The sequence below is a fragment of the Drosophila yakuba genome, chromosome 3L (assembly GCF_016746365.2).
Source record: "Drosophila yakuba strain Tai18E2 chromosome 3L, Prin_Dyak_Tai18E2_2.1, whole genome shotgun sequence".
NCBI classification, from domain to species: Eukaryota; Metazoa; Arthropoda; class Insecta; order Diptera; family Drosophilidae; genus Drosophila; species Drosophila yakuba.
In genome coordinates, this window is record NC_052529.2 from 3552179 (window position 1) to 3572254 (window position 20076).

The following is a 20076-nucleotide window of genomic DNA, read 5'->3' on the forward strand; positions in this document are numbered from 1 at the left end:
ATATCCATTTTTAAAATAATGTGCACCTAAACTATTAGTTAAATAATAATTAGGTTAAGTATTTCTGTTTCCAAAGATTACTATTCACCTGACAAGTCTTGGCTTTAAAAAGCCAAAACTGACGGAAAAACCCGCCAAACTGCCATCTCGGGCCAAGACGCCAACTTTTGTTGTGGTTGGTTGCCATGGAATCCGTGTGTAAACAACGCAGCTGCATTTAGGAATTTTTACCAACTATGCAGGATTAACCAATTCGAATTGTGCAACAATGAGGGGAGTACTCAAATGGCTGGAACGCATCGAGTTTCCCAATAGCAAAGACAACGAGATCAGGTAAAGCTTTCTCATTCGTGGAAAACCACAACCTGTTGCACCACACATCCATAACGGTAATTGGAAAACCGCATATTCCAGTGTCCACAATGTGTGCTACGCCCCCGATGGCAGCCAATTGGTGGTGGCTGCGGGGGACCGGCTGCTCATCTATGACCCAAACGATGGCTCCTTGCTGAACACCCTGAAGGCGCACAAGGACACGGTCAATTGTGTGGCCTACTCGCGGGATGGCAAGCGCTTCGCCAGCGGAGCCTCCGACAAAATGGTCATCGTGTGGTCACCACAGCTCGAGGGGCTGCTCAAGTATTCGTGAGTGCAAACCATACTTTAAATCAATTTTAGTTTTATGAAATGATAACATATATTTAATTACATCCACAGGCACGGTGACTCCATTCAGTGCATGAGCTTCAATCCTGTTTCACACCATCTGGCCTCGTGTTCCCTGTCTGATTTTGCCTTTTGGTCTGCTGACCAGAAGGCCGTGCAAAAGTACAAGATAACAGCGCGTGTCAATGGCTGCTCGTGGACAAATGATGGTCAGTACCTGATCCTGGGCCTGGCCAATGGCACCATATCAATTAGGAACAAGTTGGGCGAGGAGAAGGGCAGGATCGATCGGCCTGGTGGGCCCAACAGCAATGTCTTCAGTGTCCAATGTTGTCCGGCCAGTGGTCCTGGCAGCGTGGACACCATTGGTGTGGTGGACTGGAGCCAAACGCTATCTTTTCACACGCTGAGCGGTCAAATGATTGGCAAGGAGCGAACTCTGGGCTTTGATCCCCTGTGCCTGCAGTACTTTCCCAATGGGGAGTTCTGCCTGGTGGGCGGCTGCACCGGCGGTCTTCACTTCTTCACCAGGGAGGGCATTCGGTTGGGTACGTTGGGCGACACCTTTGACACCTGGATCTGGACAGTCTCCCTACATCCGAATGGCCAATCCTACACCATTGGCTGTCAAGATGGAACCCTGGCCTGCTTCAACATTGCGTCTAGTACCGTGCACGCTCTCTACCGCGAGCGCTACGCCTTTCGGGAAAACATGTGCGATGTGATCATTCAACACCTGATCTCTGGCCAAAAGGTGCGCATCAAGTGTCGAGATTTGGTCCAGAAAATAGCAATTTATCGGAATCGACTGGCGGTTCAGCTGCCGGAACGTGTGGTTCTCTACGAGCTGAGCTCTGGAGAGGATCAACCAATGCACTATAAGGTGCGCGAGAAGATCCAGCAGAAGTTCGACTGCAGCTTGCTGGTGGTTTGTGGCCGTCACATTGTCCTCTGCCAAGAGAAGCGCCTGCAATGTCTGGATTTCATGGGTGTCCTGCAGCGAGAGTGGATCATGGACTCGTTCATACGATACATCAAAGTCACCGGTGGCCCTGTGGGAAGAGAGGGACTAATGGTGGGCTTAAAGAACGGCCAAGTGTTCCGAATCTTTCTGAACAACTCGTTACCCCTGCTTATCACCACTGCCGTGTCGGCGGTTCGCTGCTTGGATATCAATTCAAAGCGCAGCAAGATCGCCGTTGTGGACGATGTGGGTCGCCTGGTGGTGCGGGACATAATCAACGATACGATTCTATACCAGGATACGGGCGTAAACAGCGTCACTTGGAACACGCATCTGGATTCGATGCTCTGCTATACCCACACAACAGGCGGATTAAGCGTTCGGGTGGGAAATCTGCCGCCGAGGGCACCACAGAACATGCATGGCGTGGTGGTGGGACTTTGCGGAGCCACTGCCTTCTGCCTGCGCGGCAACATCATGCACAATACACCTTTGGCCCTGGGTTCCACTATGTGGCAGTTCATCGAAGCTGGATTGTTTGAGTAAGACACATGCCCATCCTGCATGGTATCTCTATTAAAGATTTTATTATTATTTCAGCGAGGCCTACCAGGTCGCCTGTCTGGGCGTAACCACCAGCGATTGGGAGGGATTGGCTCAATCCGCGCTGGAGGCACTGCACATAAATATTGCCCGCGATGCCTACGTCAAAGTGAGGAACCTTCCGTGGCTCAAGCTCATCGGTGAACTACGAGATCAGCAGCAGAGATCGGCGGTACCTAAGGAGGTGCTACTCGCAGAGAACTGCGCCTTTGCCGGCAAGTTCAAGGAGGCAGCGCGTCTATTCCTCAAGTGTGGCCAGTCCTCCAGAGCACTTGAAATGTACACAGATCTACGCATGTTCGATTTAGCCCAGGAATATATCAAGGACGGCACTGAGCAGGAGAAAAAGGAACTTGTACGCAAGCGAGCGGAGTGGGCATATTCGGTGAAGGAGCCACGAGCTGCAGCGGAACTTTTGCTCTCAGCTGGCGAAAATCAGAAGGCCATTGATATTGTGGCAGAGCAAGGATGGGCGGATGTGTAACTAAGTCAAGAAAAGTAATATTTAGCTCTATACTTAACTCAGGTTCTTTTCAGGCTGTACGATATCGGACGACGACTGAGTCTGACGGAGCGCGATGCCCTTGAATCGGTAGCCCAGAATCTAAAGACGCTCAGAGCTCTTCCCCTGGCTGCTGAGATATTCAAGAAGCTGGGTGACGAAGCCCAAGTCGTGCAACTGCACATCGAAGTACGCGACTGGCCCGAGGCTTTCCGCTTGGCGGAATCGTTGCCGGAACTCCTGCCCACCGTGCACTACCAGCATGGGCAATGGCTGGCCGAAACGGATCAGTTTATAGAGGCGCATCAGGGTGAGTTTGTCACTTTTCCTATGTTTATCTTATTTGAAAGTTGTATTTTTTAGCTTACATAAAGGCAGGACGCACCAAGGAGGCCAATCGTTTGCTGAAGCAACTGAGCAATACGGCCATCGTGGAGGAGCGCTACTTGGATGCGAGCTACTTCTATTGGCTGTTGGCTAAGCAACATTTAGATGTATACCACGCCAAGGAGTATGTACAATATTTACCTAAGCGCATTCCCCTGTACGTTTATATAACTTTTATTGTATAGAGAACAAAGTCCAGTTGATCACCACCTTACGGAGTACAAAAATCATTTACGTGTTGCCAAGGTGTATTACGCCTATAGCGTCATATATTCGTATATGAAGGAACCTTTCACCACACATTCCCCAGTTAGTCTATTCAACGTAAGCCGCTTTATACTAAACGAAGTGGAGCACAAAGGTGTTCCCAAAGGTGTTAGCATGTTGTAAGTTAAGACCATAAGTTGCACAAGTAGAACGTGGATCAATTTTGAAATCCTATCTTCCAGCTCGGTTCTTTTTACGCTGGCCAAGCAAGCGAAGTTCTTGCAGGCCAACAAGTTGTGCCTCCTTATCAACAAGAGACTGCAGTCTTTGAAGCCACCAGCTGGAGTCCAAGAGCAGATTGATGTGAGTAGTTAGTAATCCTTTGAATGCGATACTAAAGAACTTCCATTTTCAGCTCAATTTTCTAAACAGCAAGGCTTGCAAAAGTGGTTTTAACGACCCGGAGGAGCTTTTGCCACTTTGTTACAAGTGCTCCAACTACAGTCAACATTTGAACAACAATTGTTGTCCCACTTGCCGCCAAGATTATATTTTCTCTTTCGTTTCCTTCGGTATGGAAAAAGTTTGTCTCTTAGCTTAGTTATCTTTTAATATTTATATCCGTTTTAGAAATTTTACCCCTAGTACAATTTTATCCAGAAGTGGATATTTCTGATGCCGAGGCGGAGCGCTTGCTGCTGGCTCCTGCAAAGCACGCCGAGGATTTGGATCCCTTTAACGAGGATGTGGCCAGTGCATTGCCTTTGAGCTTGGATCGCAATGGCCTGCGTGCCATAGATCCCAATCATGTGCTGATTCTTAAGCGCAGGGGAAAGAATGTGCGCAATGTGTACTATCGTAATATATTGCCCGATCTGCAGGTTACTTATTGTCCGCAATGTTTGCTGGTAAGTTGAATCTAAAAACATCATTTCATTTTGTATAAGTAATACTTTTTCAGCTGTTCTATGCTGAAGACTTTGAGCTGCAAGTGCTGCAGAAAGGACACTGTCCCTTCTGTCACACATCCTCCGAAAAGCTGTTGGAAGACTTTTAGACTTTTTAGTAGTGTGTGCAAAGATATAATTTCCGTCCAAAACTGTACAAATAGGAACTATACGCAAATAAATACGGTGTTACGCCCAGGTTTCCTCCTGATATCGTCGCTGCTTTATCATAAGATCCACGTAATCGGCATCGCCATCTAATAACTCGATGAAGGCCTCTTTGACAGACTTTGGCATATTATTGGAGTTGCCAGCCACGTAAATGTAGGCATTTTGGTCTTTTATAAGCTTCGCTAGATGAGCACTATTCTTCGCGATTAAATGCTGGACATAGACCTTCTGATCCTGATCCCTCGAGAAGGCAACATGCGCCTCTACCTGTTTTGCATCGGTCCAGGTGGAGAAGTCATTTCCAAAGTGGAAATCTGCAGTCTTGTTGCGACAGCCAAAGAATACAACCAAGGGACCAATGCTGCAACCTTTCGATTGAGCATACAATCGGTTTTGGATTATACTACGAAATGGAGCGATGCCTGTGCCAGGTCCTACCATTATAAGTGGTATGCTTAAGTCCTTTGGCCAGACCATGGTTCCTCGTTTAACTAACCCGCTCAACTCAGTACCTGATTTTAATGATTTCAGCCAGTTGGAGCATAAGCCCATACGTGGAGTATGCATTATCGTCTTGTACTCGACAACGGCCACCAGTAGATCCAAGCTTGAGGCGGAAACATCCGAGGCAATGGAAAAGCTGCGTGGCTGGATCAGTGGCATCATCTCAAATAGCTGCTGTAGAGTTAAAGTAGAGGTGGCATGCCGAAAATCCTCTAGAACCTCCAGAAGATTACGACGCGGCCTGTTCACATAAGCCACTAAGTCATCAATTCCCTCTGCGGAGCAGAATTCCAGCAGCTTTTCCTTCTCCATTTCATCGCTGCAATTCTGGGCTAGCACCTCGAGAAAACGTTGCCGTGGCCTAGCACTCAAGTCCCACGCGAATTTGGCGGCCTGCTGGAGGCTCAAGGGATTGGAATAGGCTATGGGAAGAGGCATATCCTGGTGGGCGCTGGACACCTCCACCACAGTTCTTTCATTAAAGTGCAGGCCGTGTTCGCGGATCAGATCAAAGAATGCTTTGACGGCTTCATCGCTGTTTTGCGGCTGAACATCGAGTACATCGCCGGGTTCCCAGCTCAGATCTTCAGTTTGACACTGCAGCCTTAGGAAGCGCACATCCTGAAAGTGATCCGCTGCCGTTGTTCTTTGGTTATCCAGAATTTTGAAAGAGTGCGCAGCTTGTTTTTGGCTCCAGAGCAGCTGGTCCAAGGAAGTGATGCTGGACTCCAACTCCAACTCCTTTACTGACCACTTTACAATAGTTTGGGTGCTGTTGCTCAGTTTACTTTCGTCCAGACCAGAGATGCCCTTTAGAGCAGTCCACAAGTCCTTCGTCCAGGTTAGGGAAACACCCAAGTGTCCGTAATCATGCTGATCATCACACAGACCCACTGGACAGACGGAATGGGCGCCCAGATTCTGCAGCCGTTTGCTCAGTTTCTTGGCGGCATAGTTAAACTTTGGATAGCTGGAGTCACCGAGTCCAAGGCAGGCGAACTGCATGCCTTGCAGGGATTGGGCGGGTAAGCTGCGCTTCAGGAGGAATCGCCAGGCCAGCTTCATGTTGTCCGGCTCCACTCCGTCGCCAGTGGTGGCCACCACAAAGACCACGAGGCGCTCCTCGATAAGCTTGGACATATCGTACTCGTCGAATGGCAGCACGGGTCCTTGGTAGCCCAGTTGATGCGACTCTCGCCAGATCTGCTCCGCCACATCCTGGGCGGTGCCGGTTTGACTGCCATAGAGCACAAGCAGTCGCATATTCTAGAATTTGGATGTTTTGAATAAATTGTACTGATTACTGATTTCATATGTTACAATTTGCGCCTAACAGCACGTTGCTAAACCTAACAGCACTCTGTTAGCCCACGCACACTAGTACCAAATTGTGCCGCCAGATGTTGCACTTGTAGAATGCTATAGAAACGCAGTTGAATACATTGCATTGTTTTGCATAAATAAAAGTAAGTTTAAGCACAAATAATGGCCTATAAACGGCAAATCGACACGCAAATGAGCAAAAAGCTTTCCTGGCTGCTGCGGCACGGTGCGAAAACGGAGGGCATCCCCATCCGTGCGGATGGATTCGTTAGTGTACCCGATTTGCAGAAGCACCCACGCTACAAGTCCTTTACCTTGGAAAAACTGAAGGAGATTGCGGCCGTAGATGCCAAGCAACGATATACTCTTCGCTGGAATCCGGAACTGCGAGTCCACGAGATTCGCGCCAATCAGGGACACTCATTGGCGGTAGTGGAAGGGGAAGCGGGCGGTTTGGAGAGGATTATGCTTGTGGGACAGATACCCCTGGCAGTTCACGGCACCTACCACAGACATTGGGAGTCAATTAGGAGCCAAGGGCTAAGGAGGATGAACCGCAACCATGTGCACTTTGCTAGCAGCGATGAGACCAATTCCACTCTGAGTGGTTTCCGCAGCGATTGCCAGATTTTGATATATCTAAACGTGGAAAAGGTGCTGGCGGATGGTGTGCCCATCTATCGATCCAGCAATAATGTGCTGCTCTGTCCGGGAATCAAAGGCATCATACATAGTTCCTACTTCCAGCGTGTGGTTGACAGAAAAACGGGGCAACCCCTGACGTATTAATCATTGTCATACATAGTTCCTACTTCCAGCGTGTGGTTGACAGGAAAACGGGGCAACCCCTGACGTATTAATCATTGTTATTGAATAGAATAAACCTGTTCGTTAAGCAATAATTGAAACGTGTTCTTGCAGAAATGCCGGCGCCTGCCTCGGAAGTAACTTCTCCGCCTGGGGATGGTGACGATAATCAGGTGCTTTGCATGGTATGCGCTGCCCCCTTCCAGAGTATGCAGGACTGCCTTGCCCACGAGCTGCTGACGCATGCCAGTAAGCCCCAAAAGAAAATGCGGCAACGATTGAATGCCATTACCAAGATCTTTGCCAGCACACAAAGCCAATCCGAGCGCTCTGAGCTGCGGGAGGCTCTCGACAACTCTGAGTCCGGCGGCCACTTGCGCACTGTATTGAATTTCTTTGCTTGTGATCAGCGAAAGATGGATACCTGCTTCGGGCACGTCAGCAACTGCATAGAGAAGGAGATGAGGGGCAGGGTTAGGGTATTCCCCTTTGGTTCACTGGTTACTGGTTTGGCATTGAAGGGTAAGTGGTCAAGTAGTTAATGAGAGCAGGCACATAATCCGAATCCTTTTCCGCAGAGAGCGACATCGATTTGTATCTGCAACCGCATGGCGACCGGCCACCATTGTTCTATAAGCAGCTGTACAACAAGGTCTCACACTTTTTACGAAGATCCAAATGCTTTGCGGATGTCTTCACTATTCGACATGCCAGCGTGCCCATCATTAGATGTAAGCACGAGCTCACCGGCCTGAACATAGACATCAATATGTCTAATCCGAATAGCACATATAACTCCCGATTTGTGCGCGAACTAATGTTTCGCGATGAGCGGCTTCGCGAGCTCACCCTGTTCTTGAAAATCTGGGCCAAGCAGCTGAAATTGATTGGGCATGGCAGCATGACGAGCTATTGCTTAATATCCTTGATCATCGTTAACTTGCAAGTGAATGAACAGTTGCCCTCCATCAAACAGCTCCAGTCGCACTGTCCACCGGTTATTTTGTCGGGCATCAACTATGCCTACAGCTTGGAAGTAGTGCCACCGATTCCAGCACAGATCACCACGCTAGATCTAATCAAAAATTTCTTTGTTTACTACTGCACTGTGAACTTCGACAAATGTGTGCTGAGTCCCTTTTTGGGCAGCTGTGTGGACAAGGAGACAACGCTGGGCACGCCGGGAGGATTTCCCGAGTATGAAGAGCAACAGAAGCTCATGTATGAGGCGACAGATACGCCGCCAGAACCTTTTAAGCTGGATCGGACCATGTGCGTACAGGATCCGTTCGAGTTGCAGCGCAACGTGGCCAAATCAGTTTCCATTTCAAATTTATGTTACTTCAGACAATGCCTAGTTCTGGCAGCTCAAGCCTGCAGCGATAAGGAACTATCTTCGCAGCCAGAGAAGCTATACGACTACTTATTATTTGGCTTGGCGGATAGGTTAGTTGCCGACAATATAGTGGCGGATAAAAGATCAGAAAAGGACATTCCGCGAAAGCAGCAAAGAATGGAAAACGTCCATGTTCAACCGCTAGTGGTCGGTGAGACACAAGAAACGAAAGTCGACGCAGGCGGTGTGTACAATGCACCGCCCATAGTGCGATCGCATGTCATCACACCCACCACAAACGATCTCAAATGCCTGCGCTCCATTGTGCTGAGCAACAAAACGGAGGAGACGCAGCCCATATACTACTACTGGTTGGTCTGCTATGTGGACACCATTATGGATGTGCTAACGCAACTCTATGCTTTGAATGTCGAACTGAAAGAAACGAATGAGCCGACATACTACAAGTGGCTGATCAGCATTTCCTACGACACTTGGACCGGACGCTCCTTCCAACGTGGTGCCGGTCAATCTTTCTTCGCCCACCAGTTGCAGCAGACGATTGAGTTTGCGAAGACCAGAGTGGGAAATCCACAGTACGCAGTCAATTTACGTGGCTATTTCTCGCTGCAGGCCAGTGAGGATTACAAGGAGCTGCGCCTGGATGTGCAGCCCCTACAAGGAGATCTTCTCGGACTGCAGCGCAATAGTCCGCTAACGAAGCTATTCAAGGCGTTCAAGAATCTCCTGGGCAACTATAGTTTTAAAGAGAAGGCCAGTACCTGGAAGTTTTGCGCCAGATCTGACCAAATCTGACAACATCACTAGTCTTAATATCGTTAATGTACATACCCTTTGAATTCAATGCCAAATTGAACGGACACCTTAGTTGTGATTGCTCTTCTTTACATACATAATTTTATTTGAATTTACAATAGGTTAAACTATTGGTGAAACAAATTTATCAAATTATAAGTGTACCTACTGGTAATCTAGGGACTAATCATATGTAAAGATGGCTAAACTACTTATTGGCAAAAGTCTCTTGGAACTGGGAGAAATTATTTACAAGGCTAACAACAAAGCTTAACTAAGTAATATACAAGGATGTCTCTGGAACTCCCCAAGTAGAATAAAGAAGCTATAATTATGCAAACAGTATTCACAGAACACTTCAAAGCGTTAGGAGTTCTATTTTGAGTATACTTTTTCCATCGGCATTGGACACCAGATACTTTTAGGCAGAGAGAGAGGAAGGATTTCTATAATATAGTATTAAGTTAATTGTACTTTTAGATCCTAATCCGAGTAACGGCACTTGGGCACTAGCCTTAGGTATAGTCCTACTACATCTATCCCTTCTTTTTTCGGCAATAACAATATTTTTTGGCAGCAAAATCATTCATGCAATCCGCCTCTCCGCTATAGACGTTCAATCTACTCACGGATCCGGTCACCTTTACGGAGTCATCCGTATGATTGTGCCGCACGGTGGCCTCATACTGTCCCTTATTGGGCGCCGTGACGAAGATCAGTCGATAGGTGTGCACCTCCTCCGGATCGAAGGCATTGTGATGCGCCCGGAACGCGGATTTGATGCTGTGCAGGGAGAGTGGAGCACACAGCTTGGCAAACGATCCGTTGCGGAACTCGGCCACATAGTTGTTGAGGTAGCTGACCACCCGCTTGCCGAGCATACGCGATTCCTTCGAGCTGCTCGAGATAGTGTCGTATTCCCAGCAGGTGCACCAGTGATCCGCGATGCCCACGTCGGAGCAACTCCTAAGCGGCGAAACGGGGGTCAGTAGACTCTGGCACTGCGGACAGTCGGGTGCCGGACCCAATGAATCCATTTCAGCGCGCCCAGATAGGGCCAGTATGTGCTTCATGGTCAGGTGAAGATCATAGGGCGTGGTCAAGCGATTCCTGTTCAGCTGCAGGCTGCGCACAAACTCCGGATGTGCGCTACGCAGGTGCTGGGGCAACCAGATGAAGATGGCCGGCAGACGTTCCTCCAAGTGACCCGACCAGGTGGCACGCGTTGGTCCAAACCGCATGCCATGATCGCTGAAGAAGATCACCACCGTGTTCTCCATGGTGCCCTGCCGCACCAGCTTGCGCAGATACTCCTCCATATAGCTGTCCATGCTGCTGGTCTGCGAGATGTCACTGTGACTGTGCGTGTTGGTCCAGAAAAAACCAAAGTACGTCTCGTTGAGGAACCGCCTGGTGAACTCCAGTCCATAGTCGTACACGTGCTCCGCCGCCGTCACATAACCGAGGCAGTGCACCAGACCATTGACCGTCGTGTGATCCAGCTGCGATTCGGCGGCGGATAGATATGGTCTCAAGTAGTAGTCCGCCGGCGGATTCTTGAAGCCCTTCTTCAGGTAGTTGAACGTGTTGATCTTGACGGCATCCTCCGCATAGGCGGTCACGTAGCCCCTCTGCTGGTACTGCTTCCAGATGTAGTCGCACTTGTCCAGGCCACCAACCACGAAGGGCGAGCATGCGTGCACGGCATTGGGCAGATTGTAGCCGGTGACCACGGCCATGATGTTCGGAAACGTATTGTCGTCCACCTGGCAAGGAAACAGGAAATGGCTATGGAACATGGACATTGTGTAAAATTGAGTCACTCTCACCTTGTTGTAACCCGCCAGCTCGAACCAGCCGTTGTCGTAGAGATACTGCGCCGTTTTGGGCATGGCTCTGATGAGATTAACACGGGATATGCTATCGATGCCGAGCATCAGGACGCTCGGAGGTCTCGGATAGCCCTTGGCGTCCGCCTCAGCAGCCACTTGTAATCGCTGCTGCACTGCCTCCTTGACGGGCACGGTCGCATGGCCATTGATATAGATCTGATGGCCGCCTGCATCGCACTTGACGATGATGCCCTCGGCGGAATTGGGCAGCAGGGTGCTGCCCTTGAAGGTTTGACACTTGGTGTACTTGACCTTCATCTCGTCCACCCGCTGCACGGCCATGTAGCAGCAGTGGAGCTGTTTGCCCACCGGATAGCGACTGAAAGCAGCTCCATCGATGCTGAGCAGGTACTTCTGGGACTTTGCATCGAATTTCACGTGCGTCAGCGGCGGCAACTTCTGGCAGGATTTGTATTTGATGCGCTTAAAGTGGCGCATCACCTCGTTCTTGTACGGATCCACCTCCATGATGCGGCAGGAGTTGCTGTACACCAGGAAGCCTTTCGGGACAGATGGAATGGACTCAGTAATGGTATCACGTTCTACGGGGCGGGAGGCAAGCACAAAACATAGGGAGCAAAAAAAAAACGAAGAAACGAGGAGCAATGCAAAAATCATAATTACTAACATGCAAATAAATAAGGCAAGGCGAAAACTATAAAGTAGTAGTTAGTTGGTTCTACTGGTGGACTCACCATCCAACACCGTCGATTGATGCTGCACCGCGACGTAGTTATCCGAGTGCAGCACGTCCAGATCGAGGACGTTCACCCAGCCGGTTCGGCCGATCAGAAAGTAGCAGAACGTAAAGGACACCAGCAGTCCCAGCACCGACTTCCTGCTCACCGGAAGTGGGCGGTGCTGGATGGCATGGAGCACTCCTCCCGCCCGTCGGGTCATTTGCACTTCCGGCTCCTCCGTCGCTGCGGTGGCGGATGGATCCAGCAATAGGCGTTTCTCTGCCATGTCATTTAGGCGCTGACTATTCATAATCACAAATGAAACAATAATTACTTAGTTTAAATAAATCTGTAAATTTAGTTCAACCAAAATGCAAATGGATTTTAATAGGCTGTAAATGCGAGTTGGATTTCATTTTAATAACTTTTTTTGAAAAGGCTGCTGCTCAATTTTAATAGTTGCACATTTTTAGTGTTGTGCTATTTAAGCTTTTATTTGAGCTTAAAATCATTAAAGCTAACAGCTGTACGTAAAAACTTTCGCCACACTTGCAGAAAGTCACGCTAATTATAAATGCAAATACACAAGTGGAAATCAAAGCAAGCCATTGAGTGTCGTGACTATAAGATACCCATTACGCAGATACTAAAATGCCAGTGCAAGCAGTGAAGCACGTGCTGAGTGAAACCAATATACCCCTTGTAGGGTATACAAAATCACTTTTCAAAAGTGTGTGAGTAACAAGTTCCACCTGTTACATACTTTGCAACAAGTCTAGTATACCCTTCACTCTACTAGTAAAACACAAATTTACTTTTTGTAATTTGTTAGCTTTAAAGACTCATTTACTTTAGTTTACTATTTGCATTGGATGTATTAATTAGACAATATGTTTTGATTGACTTACCTTTGTAATGCTTAATGCAGTGATTTTTGATTCATTAGCGTATTATTGTCGATTTTGCAACTGAAATGGAAGTACAATGCATTAATAGCTGACAAATGCAAATTTTTTGGTTTGCTGGAAAACTCATTTTCCGCTTATTACAAAGGTCAGTTTGCAGTGTCGCATGTATTTTCTGTGTAAACAATAAATAAATTATGTGTTTTGTGTGCAAGCCTTGCAAAAAATAGGAAGATGATAATGCTGATGAGTTTATAATTGGCAAATGCCAGAGGTTTCAAAGCTAATTTACTATCTTTTGCCTATTTTTGTAATTACTCTATAGAGTACATCATCCTATGATTTTTCAATAGCTTTTTAGCGTGCAATATACAAGTATATACGAATATAGTTTCAGTTCATTAGGGATTTAGTTTTATTTATAGATATTAGATACTTGTTTGTGTATTGAAGGTTTATAGATTTACGTAATATTTGTTTTTTTTTACCGATTTGCACTTGTTTACAATTTTGTTTATTGTTTGTAGCACACATGTTGTTTTCCGGGTCAACAATCGTTTGAATATTGCACTTGATTTTCCCATTCACAACTTTTAAACATTTAACGCACTGTGTTTTTTCGAAATGTTTGTTTTTTCCTAGCCAACGAGCATATAAATAACATGTGCTTTGCCAACCTTGGATGGGCGCATTTTGGGGCTCCGAAAAGGGGCGGTTGCGAATTCAATTAATGGAAATGCATCGTCTGCTCAACGCGAAATAGTACATAGTACATAGTACATAGTACATCGTTCTGCCAATGCTAATCTTTTCTTTTTCTTTTTTTTTTTTTAGGCAACGGTCCGCGCACTGCGACGATGGAATCGCGAATGCGACGGAGCCCAAGCACCGAAATAAGTTTGCTGTTTGGTGTGGGCATGCTGTGGGTTAGTGGGTAAGGTATGGGGCTATGGGGCTCTTCGGGGGTCTTGGGAATCTGAAATGGGGAAATAGTGCTGCTGATGATGCCATGGATGGATGTGCGATTCGCCTTCGCCATTGCCGGCATTATTTCATCGATCACGACTCGAGGCTCCACAGCGATCATTAGTTTTCACTTTTTAGCAGTTTCTCATGGTGCAAACATTGATCAGATATTGTGTGGTGTTAATCCATGACACGTTTTTATAGCTGTCTAAATATAATTATGTGATATTCATGCCCAGCACTGAGCGATCAGGTGTAGTTCGGCACTAAGCAAATGTTTGACAACTAAGCAAATCGTAATATAATAATACTATCTAATATAATATAATTTTTTTTTTTGCAACCCATCTAGTTTAGACTAGTTAAAGCTACGGGCGAAAAATAATTTGAAATAAATATTATTTTTGAATGTGAGTTTAGACTAGTTTAGACTAGTTAAAGCTACGGGCGAAAAATAATTTAAAATAAATATTATTTTTGAATGTGATTAAATGAGATGAATAATATTGTTAGAATGCTAAGTACTGATATAAGGCTATTACGCATATAAAGCGAGCTCCAAATGGTGTGGGTTTTGAGATATGCCTAGCTGCTCCTATTTCAAACCATGATAACTGCTGAAACAACTTGTTTTCATACTTATTATGACAGGAAGGGCGATAAAGAATCGGTTTCAAAAAATCCACATTATTGTACATATGTGAACTGCATTTGTTTGTATATTACTAGCTATCAAATGTCGATTATTCCCCATTTTACAACCTTTTTTGAGTAGGGCGTTTGCTGTGATTAGCAGATTTCATCTAATTGAATTGACAGTTGGACTTGAACAAGCATTTGGATAAATTAGCGAGGCACCGACAAAGTCTGTCATTAAAAAGCGACATTAGTTTGGCGTGGCTCTTCACGAGTAGCCATGCATCTAGATAATGCATTGCATTTTAATGGCAAATGCACTTGGGAAAGCCATTCAAAGGGGCAATACTATATAGAAATAATAATAAAACTATGGCTGCATGGGTGAATGGGGTGAGGGGGTGAAGGGTGAAGAGGGGCTGTGGGAGCCGGATCCGCTGCAGGATACGATTGCGAGTGTGTGAGTGTGTCGAGGACACTTTGCGGTGGTAAAAATAACACATGCAATGCAACAATATACATACATGTGCATATACACATATACATATACAACCCAAAGGGGTTGGGGGTGGGGGGTTGGAAGTGGGCGTCGACTGGGTGGCGTACTATGTCAAGTTCCATTGAAGCGAACTGCTTCTGCTGCAGCGTCAGCGTAAAATTGCAATCGTTTTTCGTCGAGCACATTGCCTACAGTTACAGACACAGATACAGATACACGTACAGATACGGATACAGATAGAAAGCTATGAGATACACAGATACAAAAAAAGGACGCACACGGATACACACACTCGCGCGCAAATGGCGAACATTTCCGAACAGCCTGAAAGTTTGTCAACACCCAGCAGCGCATTTGGGCAAAAGGATTCATCCCAGATTTGGGCCACTCTCATATTCGCACACTCACATTTCCCACTCGCCATATGGAACAGCCGCATTGATTGCAGCAAATATACAAATATTTGCAGTGTGATTGCAAATGAAGGAACTCGAAACTGTGCGCAACTGAGATCCTTGCTGGCGGAACGGATAACACGACACAACTGAGCGGATGTGCGACTGCCAGCGAGCGGAGACCCACGACGAATGACGACGACTCGTTGCCGACGCGAGATTTTTTACACCCTTGTTGGGTGGCAACAGCAAGAACCACATGAGTCCGCCACTGGCAACTACAACAACGCGCAACAGCAGCAACAGCAGCACCAGCAGGCTGGACACTGAGCGAAATCAAAAGGTTTAATGATCTTTCATAAAATTATAAATGTACCTTTTAAATGCTGAACAGAGGAAGGAAAGGAACTTGTCGTCTTTGAATGTTGGCAGGAGTAAAGGAGTAAAGTCCAATTGCTTGGCTATCAGATACCTATTACTGAGCTTGTGGGAGTGCGAGGGGGAAACTTCTATATTCTTTTGCATACCCAAGAAATTGGCAAAAAAATAGCATCCATACTAAACATGCCTTTGAACGGAAGTTGCATTTAATTAAGTTTCTTTTAGCAGCAAACAAGTGGTTTTGTTGATGGGAATCAATGTCTAAAAATGTCAACTCGCATTCTAGATAAGAATATTAATCTTCAGAGTTTGTTTGTGGGTCGTTCAATTCCTGAGAACTTCAATCAAACATTTATATGAAGATAATGCTGATTCAATACAAGTAAGGTACAAGCTACATATAAAATATTGAAAAAAAATATTTTGCTTTTCATAAATGTCGAACAATTGCATGTACTGAGAAAATACCGATGTGTTTTTGAGTAATGTCATGTCAAGAAAAGGTTTGCGTTAATATTGTTATTCAGTTGTTTCGAAGTTTCAACTTAATAATTGGTTTCTCCAAGTGCATGGGCAATTGCCACACGCCATGCGTTGCACATTCGCGAGTGCTGCCTAGAAGTATGCAATGTTTATTTGCGAAATGCCCGATGCACAGTTTGACACTCACTGCGTCTGCGCAGTTTGGCGGCTACTTTTAACACGTGCTGCGTCGGTATTTTGCACGCCCTCCCTTTTATTTGCCTCTTCCCTTCCACTGCCACACCCCCACTTTCACCGCCCACTTGTTGGTTCTGTGCGGTTAATTTAAGGGGGCGGCAAGTGGGTGGAATTTTCGGCAAGTGCCTCCGTTTTGCCACCGGCAAGGTCGTTACACTTTAAGCGTTAGCAAAACAAGCAAGAAGGCACAACAAAGTCTTAAGCTTTTATTCATCTTTTGAGTTGTGCGGGGTGCGCACATTAACTATAATATAATTAATAAACTAACATATTTAATGCACATTAACCTTAATCAGCAATCCTTAAATTATCTATATAAATAAAGCAAAGAACTACAGTCAAAATAGTATAACTAGTATCTAATCTTTTATAATTGCAATCACTTAAGCTACTGAGAGTTTCGCGAATATTTACAGGTGTCATATAAAGCTAATGATAAGTAGCAATCTAAGAACTTCTCAATGGGGAAAACACTTTGAACTTGTTTTATATTCACATCCGAAAAACATTGTAAATATTATATTTAAATCTAATCAATGTTGCCTGTCTTTGAATGTTCAGATAAGATGGCCCAAGAATCGTAAATTAAAGTAAATCATTTTCTGTGCATTAAATTTATATTACCGATGATAAAAAAAATTAATTATTTTTGCTATTCTGTAGTTTGTTCTCTATTAAAAACTATTACAAATAAAATGAGTTCTACGCACAGCTATTTGAACTCATCAATACACTTTCCTAGTAATTTATTATTAAGTAAATAATATGTTTAATGCTTACAACCTTAATATATTATTAATTCATCACCTGTAAAGATATATAGATAACGATTTCTTATAGTTTTGCTGTGATTAAAGTTTACAATGAATGGCAGACTCACGGCTTTGTTATCTTATTGGCTTTCATTGACCACTCCACTTGGCTCGGTTCATCAGCACCTATAGCCAAGTTGGACTTTTAAATATATATATTACCAATAACTTTATCGGTAGATTGTAGGTACAGATATTTTATATGACCCACCACCAAGCCAAATACGCTTCAGGTATAAATACTCCTCGGCCACTCGGAACAGTTCAAGCGTTTTCATCAACATGAAAGTATTCATTGCTATCCTGGCTTTGGCTGTGGCCTCGGCCTCTGGCGCCGCCATGCCCCGTGCCGCCACCGAAAAAATGACCCCGGTCCACACCAAGGACATGCAGGGTCGCATCACCAACGGCTATCCGGCGGAGGAGGGCAAGGCACCCTACACCGTGGGTCTGGGCTTCAGCGGCGGCTGGTGGTGCGGTGGCTCCATCATCGCCCACGATTGGGTCCTCACCGCCGAGCACTGCATCGGAGATGCCGATTCCGTGACTGTCTACTTCGGAGCCACCTGGCGCACCAACGCCCAGTTCACCCACTGGGTTGGCAACGGCAACTTCATCAAGCACGGATCTGCCGACATCGCCCTCATCCGCATCCCCCACGTGGACTTCTGGCACATGGTGAACAAGGTGGAGCTGCCCAGCTACAACGATCGCTACAACGACTACAACGAGTGGTGGGCTGTGGCCTGCGGCTGGGGAGGCACCTACGACGGCAGCCCCCTGCCCGACTACATGCAGTGCGTCGATCTCCAGATCATCCACAACTCCGAGTGCTCCGGATACTACGGAACCAGCACCGTCGGCGACAACATCATCTGCGTCAGGACTCCCGACGGCAAGTCTACCTGCGGTGGCGACTCCGGCGGTCCCCTGGTCACCCATGACGGCACCAAGCTTGTGGGAGTCACCAACTTCGGTTCCTCCGCCGGCTGCCAGTCGGGTGCTCCTGCTGGCTTCCAGCGTGTGACCTACCACCTGGACTGGATCCGCGACCACACCGGCATCGCTTACTACTAAACGACTATATCTGATTAAATAAAATATTCTGAAGCGTACATTTGGTTTTTTATATGCTTCAACAATACAGAATATAACTTTAACATCATATTTATAAAAGTACAAGATTTACAGGGTATACAAGGGGCTTAAAGCAAACATGAAACATGTTTGACCTACAGTCATAGCCGTTCATATTTTATCATAAGCTATAATGTGATTCTATAGAATTTTTAAAAGTATTAGAGAATTCTTGGGATATTGTCATATAAATTATATTTTGTATATAATATTTTTGTAGCTCTTACATCTAGCAACACGTCCAATATTTAGCACATTTACAAAATTTTATTTTTTTTGCAATTATGTAATAAGTAATGAAATATTTTAGAAATGGTTTGTTTTAAAAAAAGTTTTTAAATGATTGATTGGATTTGAAACAGCTTAGACATGAAATACCTACATACTTCCATCCTTACTTTTTGAAATACCTAATACTTTCAATACTTAATACTTTCATACTTAATACTTTCAATACTTTATACTTTCAATACTTAATACTTTCAACACTTAATCCTTTTAATACTTATTATTTTTATACTTAATACTTTTAATACTTAATACTTTTAATAGTTAGTTCATGGGAATTCCTGGACCAATTCACCCCATAGTTAAAAAGTAATTCAAATTTGCGCTTCAAATATTTTTATTCAATCGAAAATCGTTGCTTAGTAGTAAGCGATGCCGGTGTGGTCGCGGATCCAGTCCAGGTGGTAGGTCACACGCTGGAAGCCAGCGGGGTGGCCAGCCTGGCAACCGTCTCCAGACACCCAGTTGGTGACTCCCACAAGCTTGCTGCCGTCGTGTGTGACCAGAGGACCGCCGGAGTCGCCACCGCAGGTGCCCTTGCCATCGACCACGCGGACGCAGATGATGTTGTCGCCGACGGTGCCGGTTCCGTAGTAGCTGGCGCACTCGGAGTTGTGGATGATCTGGAGATCCACGCACTGCATGTAGTCGGGCAGGGGGCTGCCGTCGTAGGTGCCTCCCCAGCCGCAGGCCACAGCCCACCATTCGTTGTAGTCGTTGTAGCGATCGTTGTAGCTGGGCAGCTCCACCTTGTTCACCATGTGCCAGAAGTCCACGTGGGGGATGCGGATGAGGGCGATGTCGGCGGATCCGTGGGTGATGAAGTTGCCGCTGCCAACCCAGTGGGTGAACTGGGCGTTGGTGCGCCAGGTGGCACCGAAGTAGACAGTGACGGAGTCACCTCCGATGCAGTGCTCGGCGGTGAGGACCCAATCGTTGGCGATGATGGAGCCACCGCACCACCAGCCGCCGCTGAAGCCCAGACCCACGGTGTAGGGAGCCTTGCCCTCCTCCGCTGGATAGCCGTTGGTGATGCGACCCTCGATCTTGGCCACCTTGGGCAGATCCTTGGGGTGGACGACGCTCTCGTACGCCGAGGCGGAGGCCACGGCCAAAGCCAGAATAGTTAGGAACACCTTCATGTTGCAGAAACAACTTGGTCTGCTGGAGTTTCGACGCGGTTTTTATAGCTGCAGGCTGCGCAAAAAATTTGCAACTGATAATTGACTGATATTACGTGTAGAGAGCTGTCCTAAATCAATGCCCAATTATCGCGGTACCTTTTTGCCATGTACGTGGAATCAATGTTTGAAATTCAAAGTCATTCTCATAACTATATGACAATTGATTAGGGAATTTTATGGAAGTTGAGCCTAGAAATAGACTTCTCAGTCTAGTTAATTAAATTAACAATGCACACCTAATGCGAAATCAACTCATGCTTATTATGTTGTTAAATGTTAAATACCCCAGGACTTTTTATCACTTCATTCATTCCAAAAATAACCTCCAAATGAAAACAATTTGTTTTA

At 46.1% G+C, this 20076-nt stretch overlaps 7 protein-coding genes across 14 annotated transcripts; 4 read left to right on the forward strand and 3 right to left on the reverse strand.

Annotated features, from left to right (window-relative positions):
- The first annotated feature begins 95 nt into the window (after positions 1-95).
- Positions 96-4487, forward strand: LOC6532718 (intraflagellar transport protein 122 homolog). The gene is made up of 11 exons (XM_002093424.3): positions 96-333; positions 415-645; positions 718-2172; positions 2231-2713; positions 2771-3045; positions 3099-3246; positions 3308-3508; positions 3572-3692; positions 3745-3901; positions 3960-4237; positions 4291-4487. The coding sequence occupies exons 1-11, from the start codon at positions 269-271 to the stop codon at positions 4384-4386; spliced, it is 3510 nt and encodes a 1169-aa protein (XP_002093460.1). The 5' UTR covers positions 96-268; the 3' UTR covers positions 4387-4487.
- On the reverse strand, positions 4389-6304 carry LOC6532719 (NADPH-dependent diflavin oxidoreductase 1). Its single transcript, XM_002093425.4, has one exon. It carries the CDS (start codon positions 6212-6214, stop codon positions 4466-4468), a length of 1749 nt encoding a protein of 582 aa, XP_002093461.1. The 5' UTR covers positions 6215-6304; the 3' UTR covers positions 4389-4465.
- A 43-nt stretch (positions 6305-6347) lies between these two features.
- On the forward strand, positions 6348-9589 carry LOC6532721 (speckle targeted PIP5K1A-regulated poly(A) polymerase). Of its 2 annotated transcripts, XM_015194081.3 has the most exons (3): positions 6348-6417; positions 7196-7603; positions 7660-9589. In XM_015194081.3, the coding sequence occupies exons 2-3, from the start codon at positions 7198-7200 to the stop codon at positions 9231-9233; spliced, it is 1980 nt and encodes a 659-aa protein (XP_015049567.1). In that variant the 5' UTR covers positions 6348-6417; positions 7196-7197; the 3' UTR covers positions 9234-9589. The 2 variants fall into 2 exon arrangements, with proteins under 2 accessions (XP_015049567.1, XP_002093463.1); XM_002093427.4 differs by lacking the exon at positions 6348-6417 and having other exon boundaries at positions 7086-7603.
- On the forward strand, positions 6424-7337 carry LOC6532720 (tRNA 2'-phosphotransferase 1). Of its 2 annotated transcripts, none has more exons than XM_002093426.3 (2): positions 6424-7056; positions 7196-7337. In XM_002093426.3, the coding sequence occupies exons 1-2, from the start codon at positions 6437-6439 to the stop codon at positions 7242-7244; spliced, it is 669 nt and encodes a 222-aa protein (XP_002093462.2). In that variant the 5' UTR covers positions 6424-6436; the 3' UTR covers positions 7245-7337. The 2 variants fall into 2 exon arrangements, with proteins under 2 accessions (XP_002093462.2, XP_039230724.1); XM_039374790.1 differs by lacking the exon at positions 7196-7337 and adding an exon at positions 7076-7176 and having other exon boundaries at positions 6424-7004.
- Positions 9565-15394, reverse strand: LOC6532722. 6 transcript variants are annotated; one of them, XM_015194086.2, is made up of 5 exons: positions 15220-15394; positions 12714-12773; positions 11821-12107; positions 11063-11667; positions 9565-10999 (listed from the first exon to the last, which is right to left on the reverse strand). In XM_015194086.2, the coding sequence occupies exons 3-5, from the start codon at positions 12089-12091 to the stop codon at positions 9770-9772; spliced, it is 2106 nt and encodes a 701-aa protein (XP_015049572.1). In that variant the 5' UTR covers positions 12092-12107; positions 12714-12773; positions 15220-15394; the 3' UTR covers positions 9565-9769. The 6 variants fall into 6 exon arrangements, with proteins under 6 accessions (XP_015049572.1, XP_039230720.1, XP_039230722.1 ...); XM_039374786.1 differs by having other exon boundaries at positions 14919-15394; XM_039374788.2 differs by lacking the exon at positions 15220-15394 and adding an exon at positions 13388-13984.
- Positions 15395-17378: 1984 nt separating this feature from the next.
- LOC6532723 (serine protease 1) lies at positions 17379-18234 on the forward strand. Its single transcript, XM_002093429.3, has one exon. The coding sequence runs from the start codon at positions 17402-17404 to the stop codon at positions 18194-18196; it is 795 nt and encodes a 264-aa protein (XP_002093465.1). The 5' UTR covers positions 17379-17401; the 3' UTR covers positions 18197-18234.
- A 629-nt stretch (positions 18235-18863) lies between these two features.
- Positions 18864-19697, reverse strand: LOC6532724 (serine protease 1). The gene has a single exon (XM_002093430.3). It carries the CDS (start codon positions 19684-19686, stop codon positions 18904-18906), a length of 783 nt encoding a protein of 260 aa, XP_002093466.1. The 5' UTR covers positions 19687-19697; the 3' UTR covers positions 18864-18903.
- Between the last annotated feature and the right edge of the window lie 379 nt (positions 19698-20076).

Bases quoted from the DNA above. Each gene is read 5' to 3' on its own strand.
- LOC6532723 (XM_002093429.3), top strand. From the start codon at position 17,402: ATGAAAGTATTCATTGCTATCCTGGCTTTGGCTGTGGCCTCGGCCTCT.
- LOC6532721 (XM_015194081.3), top strand. From the start codon at position 7,198: ATGCCGGCGCCTGCCTCGGAAGTAACTTCTCCGCCTGGGGATGGTGAC. The intron at 7,604-7,659 runs GTAAGTGGTCAA...CCTTTTCCGCAG, and splicing joins TACTGGTTTGGCATTGAAGG to AGAGCGACATCGATTTGTAT.
- LOC6532719 (XM_002093425.4), bottom strand. From the start codon at position 6,214: ATGCGACTGCTTGTGCTCTATGGCAGTCAAACCGGCACCGCCCAGGAT.
- LOC6532720 (XM_002093426.3), top strand. From the start codon at position 6,437: ATGGCCTATAAACGGCAAATCGACACGCAAATGAGCAAAAAGCTTTCC. The intron at 7,057-7,195 runs GTATTAATCATT...GTGTTCTTGCAG, and splicing joins AAAACGGGGCAACCCCTGAC to AAATGCCGGCGCCTGCCTCG.
- LOC6532722 (XM_015194085.3), bottom strand. From the start codon at position 12,115: ATGAATAGTCAGCGCCTAAATGACATGGCAGAGAAACGCCTATTGCTG. The intron at 11,668-11,820 runs GTGAGTCCACCA...CCCGCCCCGTAG, and splicing joins TCAATCGACGGTGTTGGATG to AACGTGATACCATTACTGAG. The intron at 11,000-11,062 runs GTGAGAGTGACT...TTTCCTTGCCAG, and splicing joins AGCTGGCGGGTTACAACAAG to GTGGACGACAATACGTTTCC.
- LOC6532718 (XM_002093424.3), top strand. From the start codon at position 269: ATGAGGGGAGTACTCAAATGGCTGGAACGCATCGAGTTTCCCAATAGC. The intron at 646-717 runs GTGAGTGCAAAC...TTACATCCACAG, and splicing joins GAGGGGCTGCTCAAGTATTC to GCACGGTGACTCCATTCAGT. The intron at 2,714-2,770 runs GTAACTAAGTCA...GGTTCTTTTCAG, and splicing joins GAGCAAGGATGGGCGGATGT to GCTGTACGATATCGGACGAC.
- LOC6532724 (XM_002093430.3), bottom strand. From the start codon at position 19,686: ATGAAGGTGTTCCTAACTATTCTGGCTTTGGCCGTGGCCTCCGCCTCG.